This window comes from Microcaecilia unicolor, chromosome 1 (assembly GCF_901765095.1).
Source record: "Microcaecilia unicolor chromosome 1, aMicUni1.1, whole genome shotgun sequence".
Lineage (NCBI taxonomy): Eukaryota > Metazoa > Chordata > Amphibia > Gymnophiona > Siphonopidae > Microcaecilia > Microcaecilia unicolor.
The window spans coordinates 96,916,967-96,938,588 of NC_044031.1; the positions used below are offsets into that span (position 1 = coordinate 96,916,967).

General features: G+C 43.5%; 1 protein-coding gene across 1 annotated transcript in view; it reads right to left on the bottom strand.

The window, feature by feature from the left end:
- The window catches only part of CCDC7 (coiled-coil domain containing 7), a 184,681-nt gene that overhangs the window by 12,183 nt on the left and 150,876 nt on the right, over positions 1–21,622 (bottom strand). The window contains exon 10 of the mRNA XM_030200375.1: positions 8,480–8,531. Within this exon, the coding sequence (XP_030056235.1) occupies positions 8,480–8,531 (52 nt within the window). The remainder of the gene's footprint in view (positions 1–8,479; positions 8,532–21,622) is intronic.

Genomic DNA, 21,622 nt, shown 5'->3' on the forward strand with positions numbered 1-21,622 from the left:
ATGTTACATTAACCCAGTCTATATGCGGGTAATTGAAATCCCCCATTATTATTGTGTTGCCCAGTTTGTTTGCGTCCCTGATTTCCTTTAACATTTCCGCATCCGTCTGTTCGTCCTGGCCAGGCGGACGGTAGTACACTCCTATCACTATCCTTTTCCCCTTTGCACATGGAATTTCAATCCACAGTGATTCCAAGGAGTGTTTTGTTTCCTGCAGAATTTTCAATCTATTTGATTCAAGGCTCTCGTTAATATACAATGCTACCCCTCCACCAATCCGATTCACCCTATCACTACGATATAATTTGTACCCCGGTATGACAGTGTCCCACTGGTTATCCTCCTTCCACCAGGTCTCAGAGATGCCTATTATATCTAATTTTTCATTTAGTGCAATATATTCCAACTCCCCCATCTTATTTCTTAGGCTCCTGGCATTCGCATATAGACATTTCAAACTATGTTTGTTGTTCCTAAGTACATCATGCTTAGTACTTGACAGTATTAATTGGCAATCTTTTGTCTGATTTTTATTGTTATTTAAAGATACCCGATCTACTACAATCTCTTTTGCAACCTCACTATCAGGATACTCTATCTTCCCTGTTATGGTGATATCTTTGAAAGATACCTTATCCCGAACCATGCTCTTTTGAGCGACTGTCGGCCTTCCCCCCATTTCTAGTTTAAAAGCTGCTCTATCTCCTTCTTAAACGCCGATGCCAGCAGCCTGGTCCCACTCTGGTTAAGATGGAGCCCATCCTTTCGGAATAGGCTCCCCCTTCCCCAGAATGTTGCCCAGTTCCTAACAAATCTAAAGCCCTCCTCCCTGCACCATCGTCTCATCCACGCATTGAGACTCTGGAGCTCTGCCTGTCTCTTGGGCCCTGCGCGTGGCACAGGTAGCATTTCAGAAAATGCTACCCTGGAGGATCTGGATTTCAGCTTTCTACCTAAGAGCCTAAATTCAGTCTGCTGAGTCTGCTCAGTCTGCTGAGTTCTGCTTCTCCAACACAAAATAGGATACTGGACAGCAAAAACAAGTGCAAGTAACTAAATACATATAACTGACTGTATCCAAGTTATACCTAGGGGGGTTCAATTTAGGGTGTTGGTGGTACTATTTTGATTTTGGTGCTGTCCTTCCTGCTGGCAAAAAATTATAAGCCAATTTCCAGGGTAAATTGGTTCTGCAGTGACTCAGATATTCTGTTTTGGAGGGGTGGGGGGTTAGAGGTAAGGGGTGAGTTTGTGGGAGGGGACCCAGAAGCCTATTCTGGTTTAATGGTGGAGAGGCCTTTGGAAGCCCATTCTAATTTGGCTGCATGAAGGGAGGTCTTACGGAGACCACAAGGCCCATTTCTGTTTCAGAAGTGAAGAGTAGGTTTAGAATGATATACAGCCACATTCTTTTTTGAGGAACAGGATGAAGAGTAGATTGGAGACCGATTCTGTTTCAGGAGAGAGGGAGTATGGTGGCTTGGAGTACACCTACAGGGTAAGTCAAAAAGAAAGTAATCCCCTAGAGGTTTTTTTGCTGTTTTCTGAGCAACTGCTTGGACGTTTTATAGCTTTATTTGTTGTTGTTACTATCTATGCTTATATGCCGAGTGAAACTAGATTATCTTTAAACACAGTGAAGTTACAAACTTTTTAGCATGACCACCCAGCGATTTTTGCATGTTCAAAAATGATTGCATTGTAAAACTGCCATTATTTGAAAAAAAAGGGGGGGGGTACCAGCTTATTGCTAATGATGTCACAGTGACAAAGACTTTTGTAAACAATAATTTGAATAATTTGTATTTGATAATATAATTTATAGATAATTTCTTTAAAAGCACTTCGGATCGGAACAGCACCTTATATTGTTATTTCTGAATTACAGTTGAGATTAGATGGTACCTCCTTGAAATTAGAATCAGAATTGAAGATTCTTGGCATTGTGGTTGATAGGCATTTGTCTCTAGAAAAGCACTCACAAATAGTGGTTAAAAGTGTATTTGGTGTTTTAAAGAAGTTAAAACAAATTCATCACTGTTTTAACAGGGATAATTTTAGATAGTTGGTGCAATCCCTGATTTTATCAAAGGTAAATTACTGTAATGTTTCATATGTGAGTTGAACGACTATTGTAAAGAAAACACTGCAAACTGTTCAAAATGTAGCAACCAGGCAGATTTTTTCTAAAACTAAGTGTGAGAGACTAACCCCACTTTAGGTCAAGCTGCACTGGCTTCCTGTTGAGGCAAGGGGAATTTTTAAATTGTGTACTGTAGCCTTTTTATATTGTATGGAGCAACACCAGATTACTTGAATAGATGGATCTTGATTTCTAATTTTAGAAAGCAAAGGTTGGGGGGAAATTATTTGAATTTGGCATTCTCCTCTCCTAGAGGGGTTAGATTTAAGGAGGTGACACAGAGGGGCATAATCGAACGTCGCCGGTGAAATAGATCACCGGCGATGTATTTTGGCGGCGGCACAACAGCTGGCTGGAACCGTATTATCGAAAAAGATGGCCGGCCATCTTTTTTTCGATAATACGGTTTAACCCGGCCAAATGCCAGAGTTCGCCGGGTTTGAGATCGCCGGTTTTGTTTTTCAGCGATAATGGAAAAAAATGCCGGCCATCTCAAACCCGGCAAAATCCAAGGCATTTGGTCATGGGAGGAGACAGCATTTGTAGTGCACTGGTCCCCCTCACATGCCAGGACACCAACTGGGCACCTTAGAGGGCATTTCTAAAAATTGTTTAAAAATACCAAAAAAGCTCCCAGGTGCATAGCTCCATTACCTTGGGTGCTGAGCCCCCCAAATCCCCCCCAAACCTACAACTCTACACCATTACCATAGCCCTTATGGGTGAAGGAAGGCACCTACATGTGGGTACAGTGGGTTTTGGGTGTGGGAGGGTGGAGGGCTTAATATTTACCACCACAAGTGTAACAGGTAGGGGGGGATGGACCTGGGTCTGCCTGCCTGAAGTGCACGGCACCCATTAAAAACTGCTCCAGGGACCTGCATACTGCTGTCAGGGAGCTGGGTATGACATTTGAGGCTGGCATACAGGCTGGTAAAAAAAGGTTTTGATTTGTATTTTTTTAGTGTGGGAGGGGGTTGGTCAACACTGGGGGAGTACGGGGAGGTCATCCCCCATTCCGTCCAGTGGTCATCTGGTCAGTTGGGACACCTTTTTGAGGCTTGGTCGTGAAAATAAAAGGACCAAGTAAACCTGGCGAAATACTGCTTAACACCGCTTTTTTTTTCCGTTATCCGTGAAAGCTGGCCATCTGGTAGCCATGCCCAAGCCCGCCCATGTCCCGCCTTCGCTACGCCTCCGACACACCCCCTTGAACTTTCGCTGGCGAGGCGACGGGAAAGCGGCGATGCTCTCAAAAAAGCCGCTTTCGATTACACCAATTTCGCCGCTTTTGAGAGATCGCCGGCCATCTCCCGATTTGTGTCGGGAAATGGCCGGCGATCACTTTCGAAAATAAGCCTGACAGCTGCCCTGCCTTATCTGACAGTGAAATGTATTTCTTTGAAAGATACGTATTGGGTAAAATCTGAAGGATATATTTTTATTTGTTTTTATTGTAATTTATGTTATTGTAATTCCTGGTATGCCCAGTTTTCTTATGTAAATTGAATTGAACTCTTTTGGGTATGTTGTAATTCATAAGAAATAAAGACCCCCCCCCCCCCCCTTTTACTAAGGCGCACTCACGTTTTTAGCGCGCGCTAAAATTGTAGGCACGCTAAATGTTAGAGACGCCCATAGGAATGTATTGGCGTCTCTGTTTAGCACGCCTACAATTTTAGCACATGCTCAAAACATGAGCACACCTTAGTAAAAGGGGGCCAAAGCAAAGTAAATTACAGGCAAGATGTCAGCAGATAATCTGGGACAGCCCGCCACAAGGACCGATCAACAAGGTTAAGAACTTCCCAAAGTGACTGAAGACTGTGTTAAAGCTCGGACCGGACACTTTGGGGGTCTTTTACTTAGGCGCGCTGGTGTTTTTAGCGCACTAAAGACGCCAATGTATTCCTATGGGCGTCTTTAGCATTTAGCGCACGCTAAAAAGGCCAGCACGCCTAAGTAAAAGGCCCCCTTTGAGCATTCACAGTGATTGCGAAATTCTGACACATTGTTAATTGTATTGTTTGAATTACATTATTTTACTGAGTTTTAGCTTTAACATTTTTAATGTGCAAAATTGCTAGGTAGTAAAACTACAATGTCAACATAACTTAGGATAATGCTGTTTGATAGTAATATATATGTATAATGACTAAATAACTATGTAAAATTTCTTGCTGAAATTCAAAGCGGTTGCTGAGAAAACTGTAAAAAAACTGTAGGGGGTTACTTTTTATTTGCCTAACCCTATATATTGCCTTTAAAAATATTCCGGCCAATATTTAAAACCATTTAACCGGCCAGGAACAACTCCTATCCAGCAATCTCCCGCTGAATATCAACAATCAGCGTTTAGCAGATAGCCAATTATATTGTGCAATATAACTGGCTATCCACTGATATTCAGCACATCACCGGCTAAGTTTGGCTGCAAAATTAAGCCACCAAAATAGCAGGCCTATCTTTGGCTGGTTTCAACTTCAATGGCCAGTGCTGAATATCAGCTTGGCGGGTTAAGTTGAAACTAGCCAAAAAACAGCCTGGCACTGAATATCCAGGCTCAGCACCGACTGTGAGAAGCAGCCTGGATACCTCCCACGGTCTGAATATCGGCCCCAGTACCCAATATTCAAAGGTCACTGCTAAATATATAAGTTCCCTATTCATAAATTTTCAGTGACAATATACAAATAGTGCTGCTAAAAATTCCCTCTCAATGCTCCAGCTGTATCCAAATAGTTCAAAGGCCACCATTCCCCGAGGGTTGAGCCCCCAGGTGCAGGCGGCCGACAGGACTTCCGGATGCAGGCAGGGGTCAGACGGACACAGCCAGGGATTATCCGGGGTCAGGCAGGAGTCGGAGACAGGCAGCAGGCAGAGAATAATCCGGGTTCATGCAGTGGTCAAGTCATGCAGCAGGCAGAGAGTAACCCGGGTTCAGGCAGTGGTCAGGTCAGGCAGCAGGCAAAGAGTAATCCGGGTTCAGGCAGTGGTCAGGTCAGGCAGCAGGAAGAGAGTAATCCAAGTTCAGGCAGTGGTCAGGTCAGGCAGCAGGCAGAGAGTAATCCAGGTTCAGGCAATGGTCAGGTCAGGCAGCAGGCAAAGAGTAATCCGGGTTCAGGCAGTGGCCAGGTCAGGCAGCAGGCAGAGAGTAATCCGGGTTCAGGCAGTGGTCAGGAATGAGAAGGTAACAGCTTGAGAATAGATACAGCGCAAACAATCACCTCCCGGAGTAGAAGCCGAAGCAAAGAAGTGGAGTGAAGCTGCTCCTAAAATAGCCCCACCATCAGGGAAAACAGAATCAGCTGGCAGGGAGAGCCTCCCATTGGCTGGCCAGCCGAAGGAGGAGCCTAGCTACCAGGCTCCAATCCCGAACAGCAGAAGGCAGGGCGAAGAACTCAGCCTTCCGGGTGGACTAGGCACGTGGCAACCTAGCCTCCCGGACGAGCAGGCAGGGAGGACACCCAGAGCATCACGGACAGGCAGGGGAATTCGCAGACAAGCAGAGGAGCCCCCCCCCCCCCCCTGGAGCGTCGCAAACAGGCAGAGGAATTCCCGGAGCATCAGGCCTGCCAAGATGGCCGGTGCTCCGCATCACAGGAACCCAGCAGAGAAGCCCCCCCCCCCCCCCCCCCCCCGGAGCATCACAAACAGGCAGGGTAATTCCTGGAGCACCGGGCCTGCCAAGATGGCCGGTGCTCCGCGTCGCAGGAGCGCCCCTCACCAAGGTGAGGAGTGTGACAAGTCCACTACCATACTATCTACTTAAACACTATGGTAGCCTCTGCTAACAGCATTTGGCAGACCCATAAGATGTTCTATGGATCAACACAACCCCACATTTCCACCCTTACCCACTTGTATCATCAAAAGGAACTCTTTGTCCTGCACTACATGCAACACAACTCTAGCTAAAGAAATCATTTTCCTATATAACACCCCCATTCCACCTTTTTTCCCTGCTGACTCTCTCTGACAATTATATATTAACGATACTACTTTGACACTTCAGTCTTATACCTCCTTTGGGCACAACTGGATTGCAACATCGTGATTGTGAATGTCCAACCACAACTCAAGTAACTAAAATTAAATTCAGTTCCAAATTGGTTACAAGACTATATAAAACAGCCACCTTATTCTGAGCTGAGTTAGCATTTACCTTCACTCCATCTCATGCAATGCTCTGTATTATTCAGGGTCGTCAAGTCGCAGGAGGAATGTGAACGATTACAGGAGGACCTTGCGAGACTGGGAGAATGGGCGTGCAAGTGGCAGATGAAGTTCAATGTTGACAAGTGCAAAGTGATGCATGTGGGTAAGAGGAACCCGAATTATAGCTACGTCTTGCAAGGTTCCGCGTTAGGAGTTACGGATCAAGAAAGGGATCTGGGTGTCGTCGTCGATGATACGCTGAAACCTTCTGCTCAGTGTGCTGCTGCGGCTAGGAAAGCGAATAGAATGTTGGGTGTTATTAAGAAGGGTATGGAGTCCAGGTGTGCGGATGTTATAATGCCGTTGTATCGCTCCATGGTGCGACCGCACCTGGAGTATTGTGTTCAGTACTGGTCTCCGTATCTCAAAAAAGATATAGTAGAATTGGAAAAGGTACAGCGAAGGGCGACGAAAATGATAGTGGGGATGGGACGACTTTCCTATGAAGAGAGGCTGAGAAGGCTAGGGCTTTTCAGCTTGGAGAAGAGACGGCTGAGGGGAGATATGATAGAAGTGTATAAAATAATGAGTGGAATGGATCGGGTGGATGTGAAGCGACTGTTCACGCTATCCAAAAATACTAGGACTAGAGGGCATGAGTTGAAGCTACAGTGTGGTAAATTTAAAACGAATCGGAGAAAATTTTTCTTCACCCAACGTGTAATTAGACTCTGGAATTCATTGCCGGAGAACGTGGTACGGGCGGTTAGCTTGACGGAGTTTAAAAAGGGGTTAGATAGATTCCTAAAGGACAAGTCCATAGACCGCTATTAAATGGACTGGAAAAATTCCTCATTTTTAGGTACAACTTGTCTGGAATGTTTTTACGTTTGGGGAGCGTGCCAGGTGCCCTTGACCTGGATTGGCCACTGTCGGTGACAGGATGCTGGGCTAGATGGACCTTTGGTCTTTCCCAGTATGGCACTACTTATGTACTTATGTACTTATGACTGTGCTTTTGCTGTGCTTAATAATCTCCCTTACACATGACTCCAACTAGTTCCCCACCGGTGCATTCCATTCCATTTACTACCAAGATAGACAAACTTATAGGGGTACCATAACCAGACACCAAACTCCCCCTATGCCTCACTTGTCTCCCTCCCATAAATATACTTAATTTCTTCTTATTTCCTCTTCTGATGATATATCCTTTCAATAAACACACTAGTCATCTTCCCACAATTCCACCACCCCAAGCATTCTCTGTTTTCCTATACCTCTATATGTTCCTATATCCCTGAGGCATACACAAAGAGGCACACAAAGAGGAATGCCCCTTTGTCACACCCTTTCAGCAGTGAACCTATAATGTCACATGTCACTCTGCTGTGGCTTTGAATGCTTGGTACTGCTGAAAATCAGACAGCATCTGGTAAAAGGGTAGAAGTTTTCATCCTCCCCAGCAACAGCAAAGGGCACAGTGCAAACCAGCTTAGAAACAAGTCCAATAAGCAACTGCCTTTAGAATTGTGTGGCTGAACAATTGGCTCAATTTTAAAAAATCTATCAAAGTTATGTTGTCTAACAATCAGTAACATCCAACGTGTCACATTATATTTCAGTGCTTGTTGTTATAAGATAGAATAGATCTTTCTGCATAGGCACAATAAAATTGTAAATGTTTTTGTAGCTGTACAGTCCTGAGGTTTCTTTGTAGACCTGTGCAATTTCATATAGTAAGACCAGCATATGCATATATTTTCCTTTGTGAATTTTGAGTGTTTCTTTCTAAATATGAGCTTCTCTAAATCTCTCTTGCTTTACAAAGTAGTCCTGACATCATTCCTCAATTACAGGAATGCCTTGGGCTACTTTTAATTAAGAGTCAGTGCACACTGTCTGAAGTGGCACAAGCATGATTGAAGCCCTCAAATGGAACATCTTCTATATATCCCAGAACACTGTCCAAAGGTGATGATACCTGTTAGCATACACCCTTATATAAAGAAAACACAGAGCACTCTGTTCACATGTTGAAAATGGGCAGGAAGACTACTAAAACAGATTTAAAATATGCAGTTTTAGTATACAGCAAAGTAGCAAAGCTTTACAGAAAATACAAATATCAGTATGAACCAGACAACTACCTACTGTTTTTTGTCCTTAGTAAATTACCTGTGCCATTACTAATTCTTCCAACACTTTCTGATGTTCCTCTACATCTTGCCTGTAATTTTAAAACAGTTTTAATTAATTGAGGTATTAAAGCTAAAACTGATAAAAATGTAAAAGCTCAAGTGGATTGACTTTGGCATGTACAGTTGTTTTTGTTTGTTTTTTACTTTCAGGTCAACAGCTCTCAAGCTCTTTCCCAGATCCAAATCAAGTGGAGGATACATTTATAACTGGTCGCTTCTATGTCTGAAGGTCAACTAGGGGCCTAATTTGTCCTTACTACGTTTACAGTAACCAAAAGAAAGGAATAAATTCCAAGCCAGGTCTAGCTGTCGGTGCTTGTTGAGTAAAGTGGTGTGATTCAGCATGTTCAATGTACTCAACAGGTTTGGTAGCACAATCAATACTGATTTATTGAGATCTATACAAGGGAAGATACTGACGATCCTAAAATCCATATGGAAACTAACTTGATTAATATCCAAACCATTAATTTTCTCCATGACAGATTATCAATAGAAATCAAACAAAATAAAACATGGAAAAGAAAATAAGATGATACCTTTTTTATTGGACATAACTTAATACATTTCTTGATTAGCTTTCGAAGGTTGCCCTTCTTCGTCAGATCGGAAATAAGCAAATGTGCTAGCTGACAGTGTATATAAGTGAAAACATTCAAGCATTACTATGACAGTCTGACAGGGTGGGAGGGTGGGGTGGGTAGGAGGTATGCATGGGGACATCAAAGCATATCATTGATATTCTAACAGGATGGGTGTGGATAGGTGAGGGGAGGGGTGATCAACAGAGACTTATAGCTTTATGGTTTATAATGGGCTAGGAACACCCAACAGAAAGGACTTAACAAGGATCTGGGTTTCCTAGCCCATTATAAACCATAAAGCTGTAAGTCTCTGTTGATCACCCCTCCCCTATCCACACCCATCCTGTTAGAATATCAATGATATGCTTTGATGTCCCCATGCATACCTCCTACCCACCCCCACCCTCCCACCCTGTCCCCATGCATACCTCCTAATCTCGTCTTCTGTATTCTCACTGGCAAAAGACGAACACATTGTTGATAATGTCCTGTCAGATCATTCGGCAATTTCGCTATCTCTTATACTGAAGAGGGGGCAGAGAAGGTGTGGAAATTTTCACCTACATTATATAATGATACAGCTTTTCAAACATCCCTAAGAGAAAAATGGTTAGACTATCAAGCCCATAATGAGACCCCAGATGTGGATGCAGTTACCTATTGGGAGTCATCTAAAGTGGTAATGCGGGGACATATATTGGCCTATACAGCGAGTAGGAAAAAAAAAGCAAAGGCTGAGTTATTTAAATTATCACAAGAATACCAGATCCTTCGGAGACAGCATGTGGGCCGTCTGGATACCTCTATAAAGGAAAGGTTAGTGGGACTACGCAAGCAAACAGACCAACAGCTCACCAAGAGAGCAGAGAGAGAGAGACATTTACTATCAAAGATTTAAACTGTTTAATTGGGGAAGTAAAGCGGGAAAGATAATGGCCAATTTAGTGCGCCCATATAAAAAAAGGCAGGTCATCACTTCTATTACAGATGGAGAGGGGAGACAATATCACCAGGAAAAACATACACAACAGCAATTTGTTCAGTATTATCAAGCATTATACGGAGAAAGGGATTTAGATGAAAGGCAAAGGGACGCTTTTTTTAGAGATATTTTAATTCCTAAGTTCACTCAAGCCCAAGCGGACAGCATGAGTAGGCCAATATCTGATCAAGAGGTGAGAATGGGTATAAAGACCCTTAAGCTGATGAAAGCTCCGGGGCCCAATGGGTACGGTCCAGAATATTATAAAATACTGTTGGATGTAGTGGCAAAACCGATGGCCGGTATGTATAATAGTTTAGCACATGAAGGAGGGGGACTTCACCAAAATTTAGCACATATCATATTGTTACCCAAGCCGGGGAAGGATCCTTCACAGGTGGGGTCTTACCATCCCATATCCCTACTTAATCAAGATGTAAAGCTATTAGCAAACATATTAGCAAAGCGAATGAATGCTTTTTTCCCGAGCGTGATTCATGAGGACTAGGTAGGATTTATACCTGGTAGGTATGCTTCGATGAATCTCGCGCGGGCTCTAGCAGCCTTTCATGCATATAGAGGGAGGGGGGGAAAAGAAGCCATCACTGGACTGGACGTGGAAAAAGCATTCAATAGTATATCATGGCAATATTTATTTTGGGTCATGGAGAAGTATGGGTTGCAGGGTAGGTTTACAGAGTGGATTTGGGTAATGTATACAACACCAAGGGCACGCCTCTTAGTTAACAATAATTTGACAGAGAGGTTTGAATTGAAGAGAGGTACAAGACAGGGGTGTCCTATGTCACCCTTGTTATTTCTTCTAGCTATAGAGCCACTAGCGATCAAGATTCGACAATGTAATCAGATCAGAGGGCTCCAGGTAGGGGGCAAGGAGATCCGTATAAACCTGTTTGCGGATGACATTCTATTATATTTAGCAGATGCTCCATTACATTTAGAGAAAGCATTATCAATAGTTAAAGACTTTGGGGAAATATCAGGTCTACAAGTTAATTGTACTAAGTCGGAGCTTCTTCCCCTCACTTAAAAAACACATACAGTACATCAGAGTTTGAGCGTTTATCCATACCTCCGGTAAAGCATCCGATGCGGTATCTGGGTATTTATCTTAGTACGAACCCGGAGGTGATGTCTAAAAGGAACATACTAGACCAGATAGAAAAAAATTAAACAAATATGTCTAAGATGGAAGGATCTCCCGGTTTCCCTAATGGGCAGGGTGGCCCTGGCTAAGATGATTCTGTTCCCAAAGTTATTGTATCCATTGCAGGCCATGCCTATATGGGTTAAAAGAAAGGATGAGAGATTGTTTAGGTCTTTAATACGGGCATTCATCTGGAGACAAAAGAGATCCCGGATAGGTCATTATACCTTAATCAGCAGTAGGGTGAGAGGGGGTCTTAATTTGCCGGACTTGTTGTACAATGTAGCAGCACTGATGAGAATAGTGTTTGAAGGGATATCCGGGCAGTCGAAGTTTACTCCGACAGATTGGTGGGAGGGATGGTGTTCACCCTACATACGCCCCCAGGCGTGGGGACCAAACTGAACTGGCAATTTACCTTTCGTAGGCCAATGCGCATGGCTTGGAGTTGGTGGAGGTCTAAACAGGCACGCAGTCCATATGCTTCACCTTTTCAACGATGGGCAGGTCTGGGCCCGTCGGTTATTCAGAAGTAGGCACGAGGAGAATGTAGCACCATAGGTCATATGCTTCACGCAGAAGAGGACAATTTCATGTCCTTTTCCCAAGCACGAGAGAAATGGCAGATCCCCAATAAACAATTGATAAATTACTTGCAAGCAAGACATTATTGGCAGCAGATGAGGGCGAAGTACAGGGAGACTTGGACATATGGGGGGCTGGATAAGCTGGTTCAGGGCATGCCACATGCAGGGAATAGGCTGTCCAATTGGTATAAAGTGGTGAAAAAGACTATCCCAGAGGGAGAGTTAATGGGCGGCATCACAAGGTGGAATGAGGAGCTGGGCACACATTATTCTCCCTCACAGTTTGGTCTCCTTTACACAACACTTTATGACATGGTTAAATCTGCAGATTGGCAAGAAACCCAGTACAAATTATTACACAGAACGTATATTACACGCGAGCAAGGGAAGGTGATGAAGCTCTGGGATACAGATAGGTGTCAGAGGTGTCGGGCGGGCGTGGGTACATTTGTCCACAATTTTCTAGAATGCCCCAAGTTGACTCTGTGGAACAGGGTCTTTGACACTCTCAATAAAGTTTTACAAAGGACGGTGGAGTGGTCCTACCCGGCGTTGCTGTTGGGGGACCAGTCAGACCTGTCTAAACAGGGGTTCTCGTATCCTGAGAGAAGATTTATGTACATGTCAGTGTTGGCAGTTAAAAAAGTCATACTACAGTTCTGGATAGCTGAAGACGATGCTCCATACTCGGGCTGGGTAGCAAGAGTAATTGAAATCGCCCAGTATGAACACTCGATCTATGACCGCTCTCCAAAAACACTTAACAGGCAATATGCATCTATTTGGTGCAGACTCAAAGAAGAAATACTTCCAAAGGAAGTTATTCATGTAGAAGACAGTAGGGGCAGGGGGGAGAGGTTGGGGGATAGGGATTTAGGGGAGGGGAGCGCATGATGGAGTGAGTGGTGGGGTGGTATGTTAGATCTTTTAGATTGTAAGCTCTTCGAGCAGGGACTGTCCTTCCAGTTAAATTGTACAGCGCTGCGTAACCCTAGTAGTGCTTTAGAAATGTTAAGTAGTAGTAGTAATGTGGAGAGATACGAGTGTTATGTGTGTTGAGGGGGGGTGTTGTATACAAGAAAAAGTTAATGCGAGAGTGACGCTTTAATGTATCATTGTAGTGAAGTAGCTCACGGCTGTTTAGTGATGTTTAACTTCTGTTTGAGGTGTTCACCACTTGAAAATATCTGATTTTGTAGAGTTATGTCTTGTATTATTGTTAATAAAGATAAATAAAAAAAAAAAAAAGCAGTAGATCCAGTGCGCCCCGGTCACTCCTCTGGTTCACGGACAATGACCCACTGCACCTTCCCAGGGACTCTAACTTGGATTCTCCAGCCTTTGTTAATATGCAAATTAGGCAGTCAACAAATGCAAATTCAATTCATTAGTACTTGGATTCAGTCTTGTGGGGGACCAACTTCTTTCCCATTATCATTCACTTGCAAATACCCTGAGCCTCTTTACTTTGGGAGACAGGGGTCTCAGGGTAAAACAGCCACCACCCCTGGATAGGACCTTCTTCACTCTCATTAACCTTATGGTCCTATCCTCCACCCCATGGCTGTTAGTTCATTTTAAACAATTCACGTCCATCAACAACCTGGTCTGGTAAGTACCTTCCTAGACTTTTAGAGTCTCCTTTTCTCTCTCTTCCATATTCCCGGTACTCCTCCTCCAGCAAGCTTTCCAGGCTCTCATCTCGTCTCCCTTTAGCTCCTCAGGAGGTTCTGTTTATATAGGGCTGTGACTAGCCCACCACACCCCTTCTAGGCACCTCCTCCCAGTTCCGGAAGAGTCCAGAGCCTTCTGGGTGTCCTTCTCTTAATAGGGAACCTCTGCTACAGATACTCCCTGGTCCCCGTGTTCAGGCCTTAGCTGGAGCTCCCTCTGCTGGCCCCTTCAGGTCATTACCCTGATGTCCCCAATTGGAGCTCCCTCTAGGGACCATATCATGACATTTTCCCTATTTCTTGTAGGAGAGCGCCCCCTAGTGGCCTCCTCAGGGCAGGGCAACCACTGTGTTTATCACAATATAACTAATAATAGTTTTGCAAGTTCAATTTTTAGTTCTATCAATACTCTGGGATGTATACCATCTGGTCTAAGCAGTTTACTACTCTTCAATTTGTCAAACTGCTCCATTACATCTTCCAGGTCAATTTCTCTGACTTGTCAGCACTGAATACCATTTCTGGCATCAGTATCTCTTCCACATCTTCCTCGGTGAAGACCAAAGCAAAGATTTCATTCAAGCTCTCTGTTATGACTTGTCTTCCCTGATTGCCCCTTTTACCCCTCAGTCATCTAGTGGTCCAATCAATTCTTTTGCCGGCTTCCTGCTTTTAAGATACCTAAAAAAGTTTTTACTATGCGTTTTTGCCTCCAACGCAATCTTCTTTTCAAAGTCTCTCTTCCTTATCAGCGCTTTGCATTTGACTTGTCATTGCTTACGCTGTTTCGTGTTATTGTTCGTCGGATCCTTCTTCCTTATTCTGAAGGACTGTCTTTTAGCTCTAATAGCTTCCTTCACCTCATTTTTTTAACCATGCAGGCTGTTGTTTGTTCTTCCTTCCTCCTTTTTTAATACATGGAATATATTTGGACTGGGCTTCCAGAATGGTATTTTTGAACAGCATTCATACTCAGTGTAAATTTTTAACTTTTGCGGCTGCTTCTCTAAGTTTTTTTTCATCATTCTTCTCATTTTACTACTACTACTACTATTTAGCATTTCTATAGCGCTACAAGGCGTACTCAGCGCTGCACAAACATAGAAGAAAGACAGTCCCTGCTCAAAGAGCTTACAATCTAATAGACAAAAAATAAAGTAATCACATCAATTAATGTGTACAGGAAGGAGGAGAGGAGGGTAGGTGGAGGCGAGTGGTTACAAGTGGTTACGAGTCAAAAGCAATGTTAAAGAGGTGGGCTTTCAGTCTAGATTTAAAGGTGGCCAAGGATGGGGCAAGACGTAGGGGCTCAGGAAGTTTATTCCAGGCGTAGGGTGCAGCGAGACAGAAGGCGCGAAGTCTGGAGTTGGCAGTAGTGGAGAAGGGAACAGATACAAAGGATTTACCCATGGAGCGGAGTGCACGGGAAGGGGTATAGGGAAGGATGAGTGTGGAGAGATACTGGGGAGCAGCAGAGTGAGTACATTTATAGGTTAGTAGAAGAAGTTTGAACAGGATGCGAAAACGGATAGGGAGCCAGTGAAGCGACTTGAGGAGAGCGGTAGTATGAGTAAAGCGACCCTGGCGGAAGATGAGACGGGCAGCAGAGTTTTGAACCGACTGGAGAGGGGAGAGGTGACTAAGTGGGAGGCCAGCAAGAAGCAGATTGCAGTAGTCTAAACGAGAGGTGACAAGCGTGTGGACGAGGGTTTTGGTAGAGTGCTCGGAAAGAAAGGGGCGGATTTTAAGGATGTTGTAAAGAAAGAAATGACAGGTCTTTGCGATCTGCTGGATATGAGCAGAGAAGCAAACAGAAGAGTCAAAGATGACCCCAAGGTTTCGAGCTGAGGAAACAGGGAGAATGAGAGAGCCATCAACAGAAATAGAAAACGGGGGGAGTGGGGAGGTGGGTTTGGGGGGAAAAATGAGAAGCTCGGTTTTGGTCATGTTTAATTTCAGGTGGCGTTGAGACATCCAGACAGCAATGTCAGACAAGCACACTGAAACTTTGGTTTGGATGCAAGGTGAGATATCAGGGGTAGAAAGGTAGATTTGGGAGTCATCAGCATAGAGATGGTAGGAAAAGCCATGGGATGAGATTAATGAACCATGGAAAGAAGTGTAAATAGAAAAGAGGAGGGGACCAAGAACAGAACCCTGAGGTACGCCAACAGGCAGAGGGATAGAAGTAGAAGAGGATCCACCAGAGTGAACACTAAAGGTGCAGAGGAAGAGGTAGGAAGAGAACCAGGAAAGGACAGAGCCCTGGAATCCAAGTGAGGACAGGATATCGAGGAGTATGCTGTGATCGACAGTGTCAAAAGCAGCGGAAAGATCAAGTTTCCTTTTTGAAAGTTAAATGCTAACGTATTGGATTTCCTATGCATACTTGCTCCAGAACTTATATTAAATCATGTTATGATCACTGTTATCAAGCGGCCCCAGCATCATTACCTCCTCCTGTCCTAGATCATGCTCTCCACTAAGGACTAGGTCTAGAATTTTTCCTCTTCCTGTTGGCTCCTGTACCAGCTGCTCCATAAAGCAGTCTTTGATTTTGTCAAGGAATTTTACTTCCCTAGCATGCCCTGATGTTATATTTACCCAGTCAATATCGGGGTAATTGAAATCACCCATTATTATTGTGTTCCCCAGTTTGTTAGCCTCTCTAATTTCTGATAACATTTCTGTATCTGTCTGTTCATCCTAGCCAGGTGGACCGTAGCACACTCCTATCACTATCCTTTTTCCCTTAACACAAGGAATTTCAATCCATAGCGATTCCAAGTTGTGTTTTGTGTCCTGCAGAATTTTTAATCTATTCGATTCAAGGCCCACCCTAACATACAATGCTACCCCTCCACCAATTCAATCCACCCTATCACTGCGATATAATTTGTATCCTGGTATGACAGTGTCCCACTGGTTATCCTCCTTCCACCAGATCTCAGAGATGCCTATTATATCTATCTTTTCATTTAGTGCAATATATTCTAACTCTCCCATCTTATTTCTTAGGCTTCTGGCATTTGCATACAGACATTTCAAACCATGTTTGTTGTTCCTATTTACATCTTGCTCAGCAGTTGACAGTGATAATGTGCAATCTTGAAAATCTGTCTTCTATGTTTGTGCAGCGCTGCGTACGCTTTGTAGCGCTATAGAAATGCTAAATAGTAGTAGTAGTAGTTTTATTTACAGAAACCTGGTCTACTATGGTCTCTATTGCAACCTCGTTATCAGGATGCCCTATCTTCCCTGTCCTCGTGATATCTTTGAAAGATACTTTATTCTGAACCATGTGCTTTTGAGCAACTGTCGGCCCTCCCCCAGTTTCTAGTTTAAAAGCTACTCTATCTCCTTTTTAAATGCCGATGCCAGCAGCCTGGTCCCACCACGGTTAAGGTTGAGCCCATCCTTTCGGAATACGCTCCTCCTTCCCCAGAATGTTACCCAGTTCCTAACAAATCTAAAACCCTGCTCCCTGCACCATCACCTCATCCACGCATTGAGAATCTGGGTTCTGCATGTGGAACAGGGAGCATTTCTGAAAATGCTTCCCTGGCAGATCTGGATTTCAACTTTCTACCTAGAAGTCTACATTTGGCTTCTAGAACCTCCCTCCCACATTTTCCTATTTCATTGGTACCTACATGTACCAAGACAGCCAGCTCCTTCCCAGCACTGTCTAAAATCTTATCTAGGTGCCGCATGAGGTCCGCCACCTTCGCACCAGGTAGGCAAGTGACCAAGCGATCCTCATGTCCACCAGCCACACAACTATCTACATGTCTAATAATCAAATCACCAACTACAACAGCCTTCCTAACCCTTCCCTCCAGGGCAGAAGCTCCTGGAGACACATCCTCAGCGCGAGAGGATATTGCATCCCCTGGTAGGCTGGTCCCGGCTACAAGATTATTTCCAACTTCACCAGAGTGATGCTCTCCTTTTAGGAGACCTTCCTCCTCCAAGGCAGCACAGGGGCAGCCAGGCTGAAGGTGGGACTTCTCTACAATGTCCCTATAGGCCTCCGCTATGTACCTGTCTGTCTCCCTCAGCTCCTCCAAGTCTGATACTCTAGCCTGAAGAGAATGGACTCGTTCTCTGAGCTCTAGGAGTTCTTTGCATAGAACACACACATATAGCCTCTCATCAACTGGGAGGTATTCATACATGTGACACTCAATGTAAAAGACTGGATAGCACCCCCTCTCACTGCTGGACTGCTATCTGCATCTTAGTATAATAGAATTGTTTAATTATAACATTAAGGTACTATGGATATTACATGAATATAAAGAGACAAGGTTATATGCTATAATGTGTCATTTATTTAGCATTTGCTTCTCAGAAACTAATTAAGCGTAATAAAAACTCTGATGAAAACAATCCTCTTATCTTAATTAGAATAATGACTATACATGAAGAGTTGTGCTATTATTTATTCAAGCCAGATTTTTCTCCAATTACCACCCCTCTTCCTTCATACGCCATCCCCAACCCTTAGCCTTTGATCTCTACCCTCATCCTATTTACCCTAAAGTGCAGGCTTTTAGTTCTGAAGACCCCTCCTTCCGCTCCTGTCTTAGATCAGTGTTAACCATATTTTAATATTAATAAGCTATTTTACTAGCAATGCAGCTTATTACTTTTTATGCATAAGCCTGCATGAAATCTGTATTATGGATAATGTAGAATAATGCACATCTGTGTTAAAGGTAACACAATATTGATGTGCATTAAACTGGTGTTAATACATATTATCCTTAGTACATGTTAGGAAACTGGACCCTTAGGGGGTCTTTTTTTTTTTTTTTTAATCATTTATTTATAATTTTTCATTTTACAAGGGTCACTTGCAAACAGATGACTGTACGTTAATTAATACAATATTATAAGAAAACAATCTCAACTAGATAAATGAATTATATACAATCTTTCTCTTTCTTAGACCACAAAATAAATAGGGAGAGTGAAACAAGACAAGGAGATCAATTAAACAACAGTAGTCAGGGAAGAGCAATATTTAGAGCATATACTTCTAAACTGAGACTGCACCTAATGGGTGGGGTAGACTCACCACAATGTGATAAGTGTGGGGGATCTCAATGCACCTTTTATCATGCTATTTGGGATTGTCCAGAGATAAAGAGCTTCTGGGAGAAAATAATTAGATTTCTGGGATATATATATATCAAATAACCGTATACCGCTGCTGCCAGAAAAGATCTTATTGGGGATGGATGTCCTACTGGGGACCGGTGCTGTTCACCACAACTTGTTAATTTACAAAGCTCTGTTAATCGGGAAAAAATGCATACTAGTTAATTGGGTCAAACAAGAAGCTCCCAACTATTGGCAATGGCGTAATTGATTGCATGCTTTACTGTTAATGGAACTAAGAGATGTTCACCAGAAATTTAAAAGACAAAAAGAGTTCTATTTGACTTGGAAAAGCTACATACAGGTACTTGCACCCCGAGCTCATAGTTTTGTTATTAACCAACTGGGGGATCCATTGGCCGCAGAAAAAGATTACTAATCAATAGAGACAACAGTAGGATCTCATCATTATAATCAATATAATTAAGCTCCTTATGGTGGGGTTTGGGGGGGAAGAGGAAAGAAGTTCAATAGAGGGGAGGGTTCGGGAGGGAGTGAGAAGGGATAATAGGAGGGGGGAAGAGGAGGTTGGGTTTTGGGGGGGGGGGGAGAGGGAATGTTAATTAACTGATGTTTATCACTATTATTGGTATTATTGCATACTGTTGAACACTGAAACTTAAGTAATCTAATACTGTTTGATATGTTATTTGGCACAGTCATCAATAAAACTGTTGAAAGTTAAACAACAGTAAACCAAGAAAACGTGGTATTAACCTGATTATCCCTTAGGGGGTCTTTTACTAAGGCGCGCACTAAACGCTAGAGACGCCCACAGGAATACACTGGCATCTCTAGTATTTCGCGCACACCTATTATTAGCGCATACTAAAAACACTAGCGCACCTTAGTAAAAGACTCCCTTAATTTGTCAGTTTTCTTTCATGTCTCATGAGTATCTTAAAGACATTTTCCAGATAAACAGACTTCCCAGAAAGGCCAAATACTTAAATCTTAAATCTAAACAGGGAGTCTTATCTTGGCTCTATGGACTGAATGGCTGAGGAGAAATGAGAGACAATAAAGAAAATAAACATTGTTGCTGTGCTAATGCTCACAAATTTCAGACTTCTGCTAGTTCAGCCGTTTCACCGTGTGTTAACATTTATTTAGTACACAGTATGCTCTACCTTTTCATATACATTAAGTTAATAGTATCATTATCTTGTTATCACTTACTCTCCAGCGTGAATAGATTCAGGCATACTCTCTTTCTTATCCTTGGCTGCTTTCCTTGTTGTCTTTTTTTTGGCCTCTTTCTGTATATACATACAATATAATTCATTTATATCATGTGTACATAAATTTTTGAAACATTCAGATATTTTTAAAAGACTTTTTTTTAAGATTTTTTTTTAATTAGGAAGAGGAATAGTCTAGTGGACTTTGATTCAGTAGAAATTCAAGAACATGAGATGAAGACTCTTCTTATGTCTCTTTATGTTACCTTGAGCAAGTCACACTATATCCTTTTTCCATGACCTTGGCTGAAGTCAAGAAGATAGATTTCCAGCAGGATGGCAACCATTTAACTTATACAAATAACGTATCCATATAAAGTTATACCTATATTCAGCACCATTGAATATATACATTGTGATAAACACAGTGGTTGCCCTACCCTGAGGAGGCCGCTAGGGGGCGCTCTCCTACAAGAAATGAGGAAAATGCCATGATATGGTCCCTAGGGGGAGCTCCAATTGGGACATCCGGGTAATGACCTGAAGGGGCCAGCAGAGGGAGCTCCAGCTAAGGCCTGAGCATGGGGACCAGGGAGTATCTGCAGCAGAGGTTCCCTGTTAAGAGAAGGGCACCCAGAAGGCTCTGGACTCTGGGAGGAGGTGCCTAGAAGGGGTGTGGTGGGCTATTAGAAGCCCTATATAAACAGTACCTCCTGAGGAGCAGGGGAGAAGAGAGGGGAACCTGGTGCCTGGGAAGCCTGCTGGAGGAGGAGTACCTGGAAGAGGAAAGAGAGAACGTGAAGGAGACCCTAAAAGTGAAGGTACTTACCAGGCCATGTGGTGGATGGACTTGTGAACCACGCCATGTTGTTGATAGACTTGTGACTTATTTAAAATGAACTAACAGCTGTGGGGTGGAGGATAGGACCGTAAGGTTAATGAGAGTGAAGAAGGTCCTATCCAGGGGTGGTGGCTGTTTTACCCTGAGACCCCTGTCTCCTAAAGTAAAGGGGCTCAGGGTATTTGCAAGTGAATAATAACGGGAAAGAAGTTGTTCCCCACAAGACTGAATCCAGGTACTAATAAATTGAATTTGCATTTAAGGACTGCCTAATTTGCATATTGATGGAGGCTGGAGAATCCGAGTTATAGTTCCAAGGAAAGTGGGGTGGGTCACTGTCCGTGAACCAGAGGAGTGACCGGGGCACTGTGGACATAATAGGGAAGAATATTCAGCAGGAAGAAGGCATGTCAGAGCAGTCAACCTGAGTAAGGAAGGAGTCCAGGATATAGAGGTGGGTGCTTGCCAATGACTGGGAGACGACCAGCTGGAGTCCTGCTCAGGAGCATGGGGCCAGTGAGGCCGGGTAGAGAGCAGGAAGTGCACATGTCTTTACAAGCAGCTCCAAAGCCAAAGGCTAGAGAGCCTCAAGAGGGCTGAGCCTCAAGAGGGCTGAGCCCAAGAATATCCCAAGGGGGTTATAAAGGAAACCACTTTGTTTTGAACTGTTTGCTTCTGTGCTGTTTTGCTGGAGTTATGTTTTAAACTGCTTTGGTTGGAACTGTCTGTGGCTGAGTTGTCTGCCTGGCCAATTACAACAGGTAGCTTGGCTTGGGAGCCAAGGGAGTTCCAAGGAGACTGGCAAGTGAGACTCTGGCCAGCAGAGGGCTACATTTTTGAATCACCCAGTGGCTGGGAGCTTTACAACATGTAATTTTATTCAAATTAAGTTATGGTCTTCATCTTAAAGCATATGAGGACAATCTTAAAGATCTCAA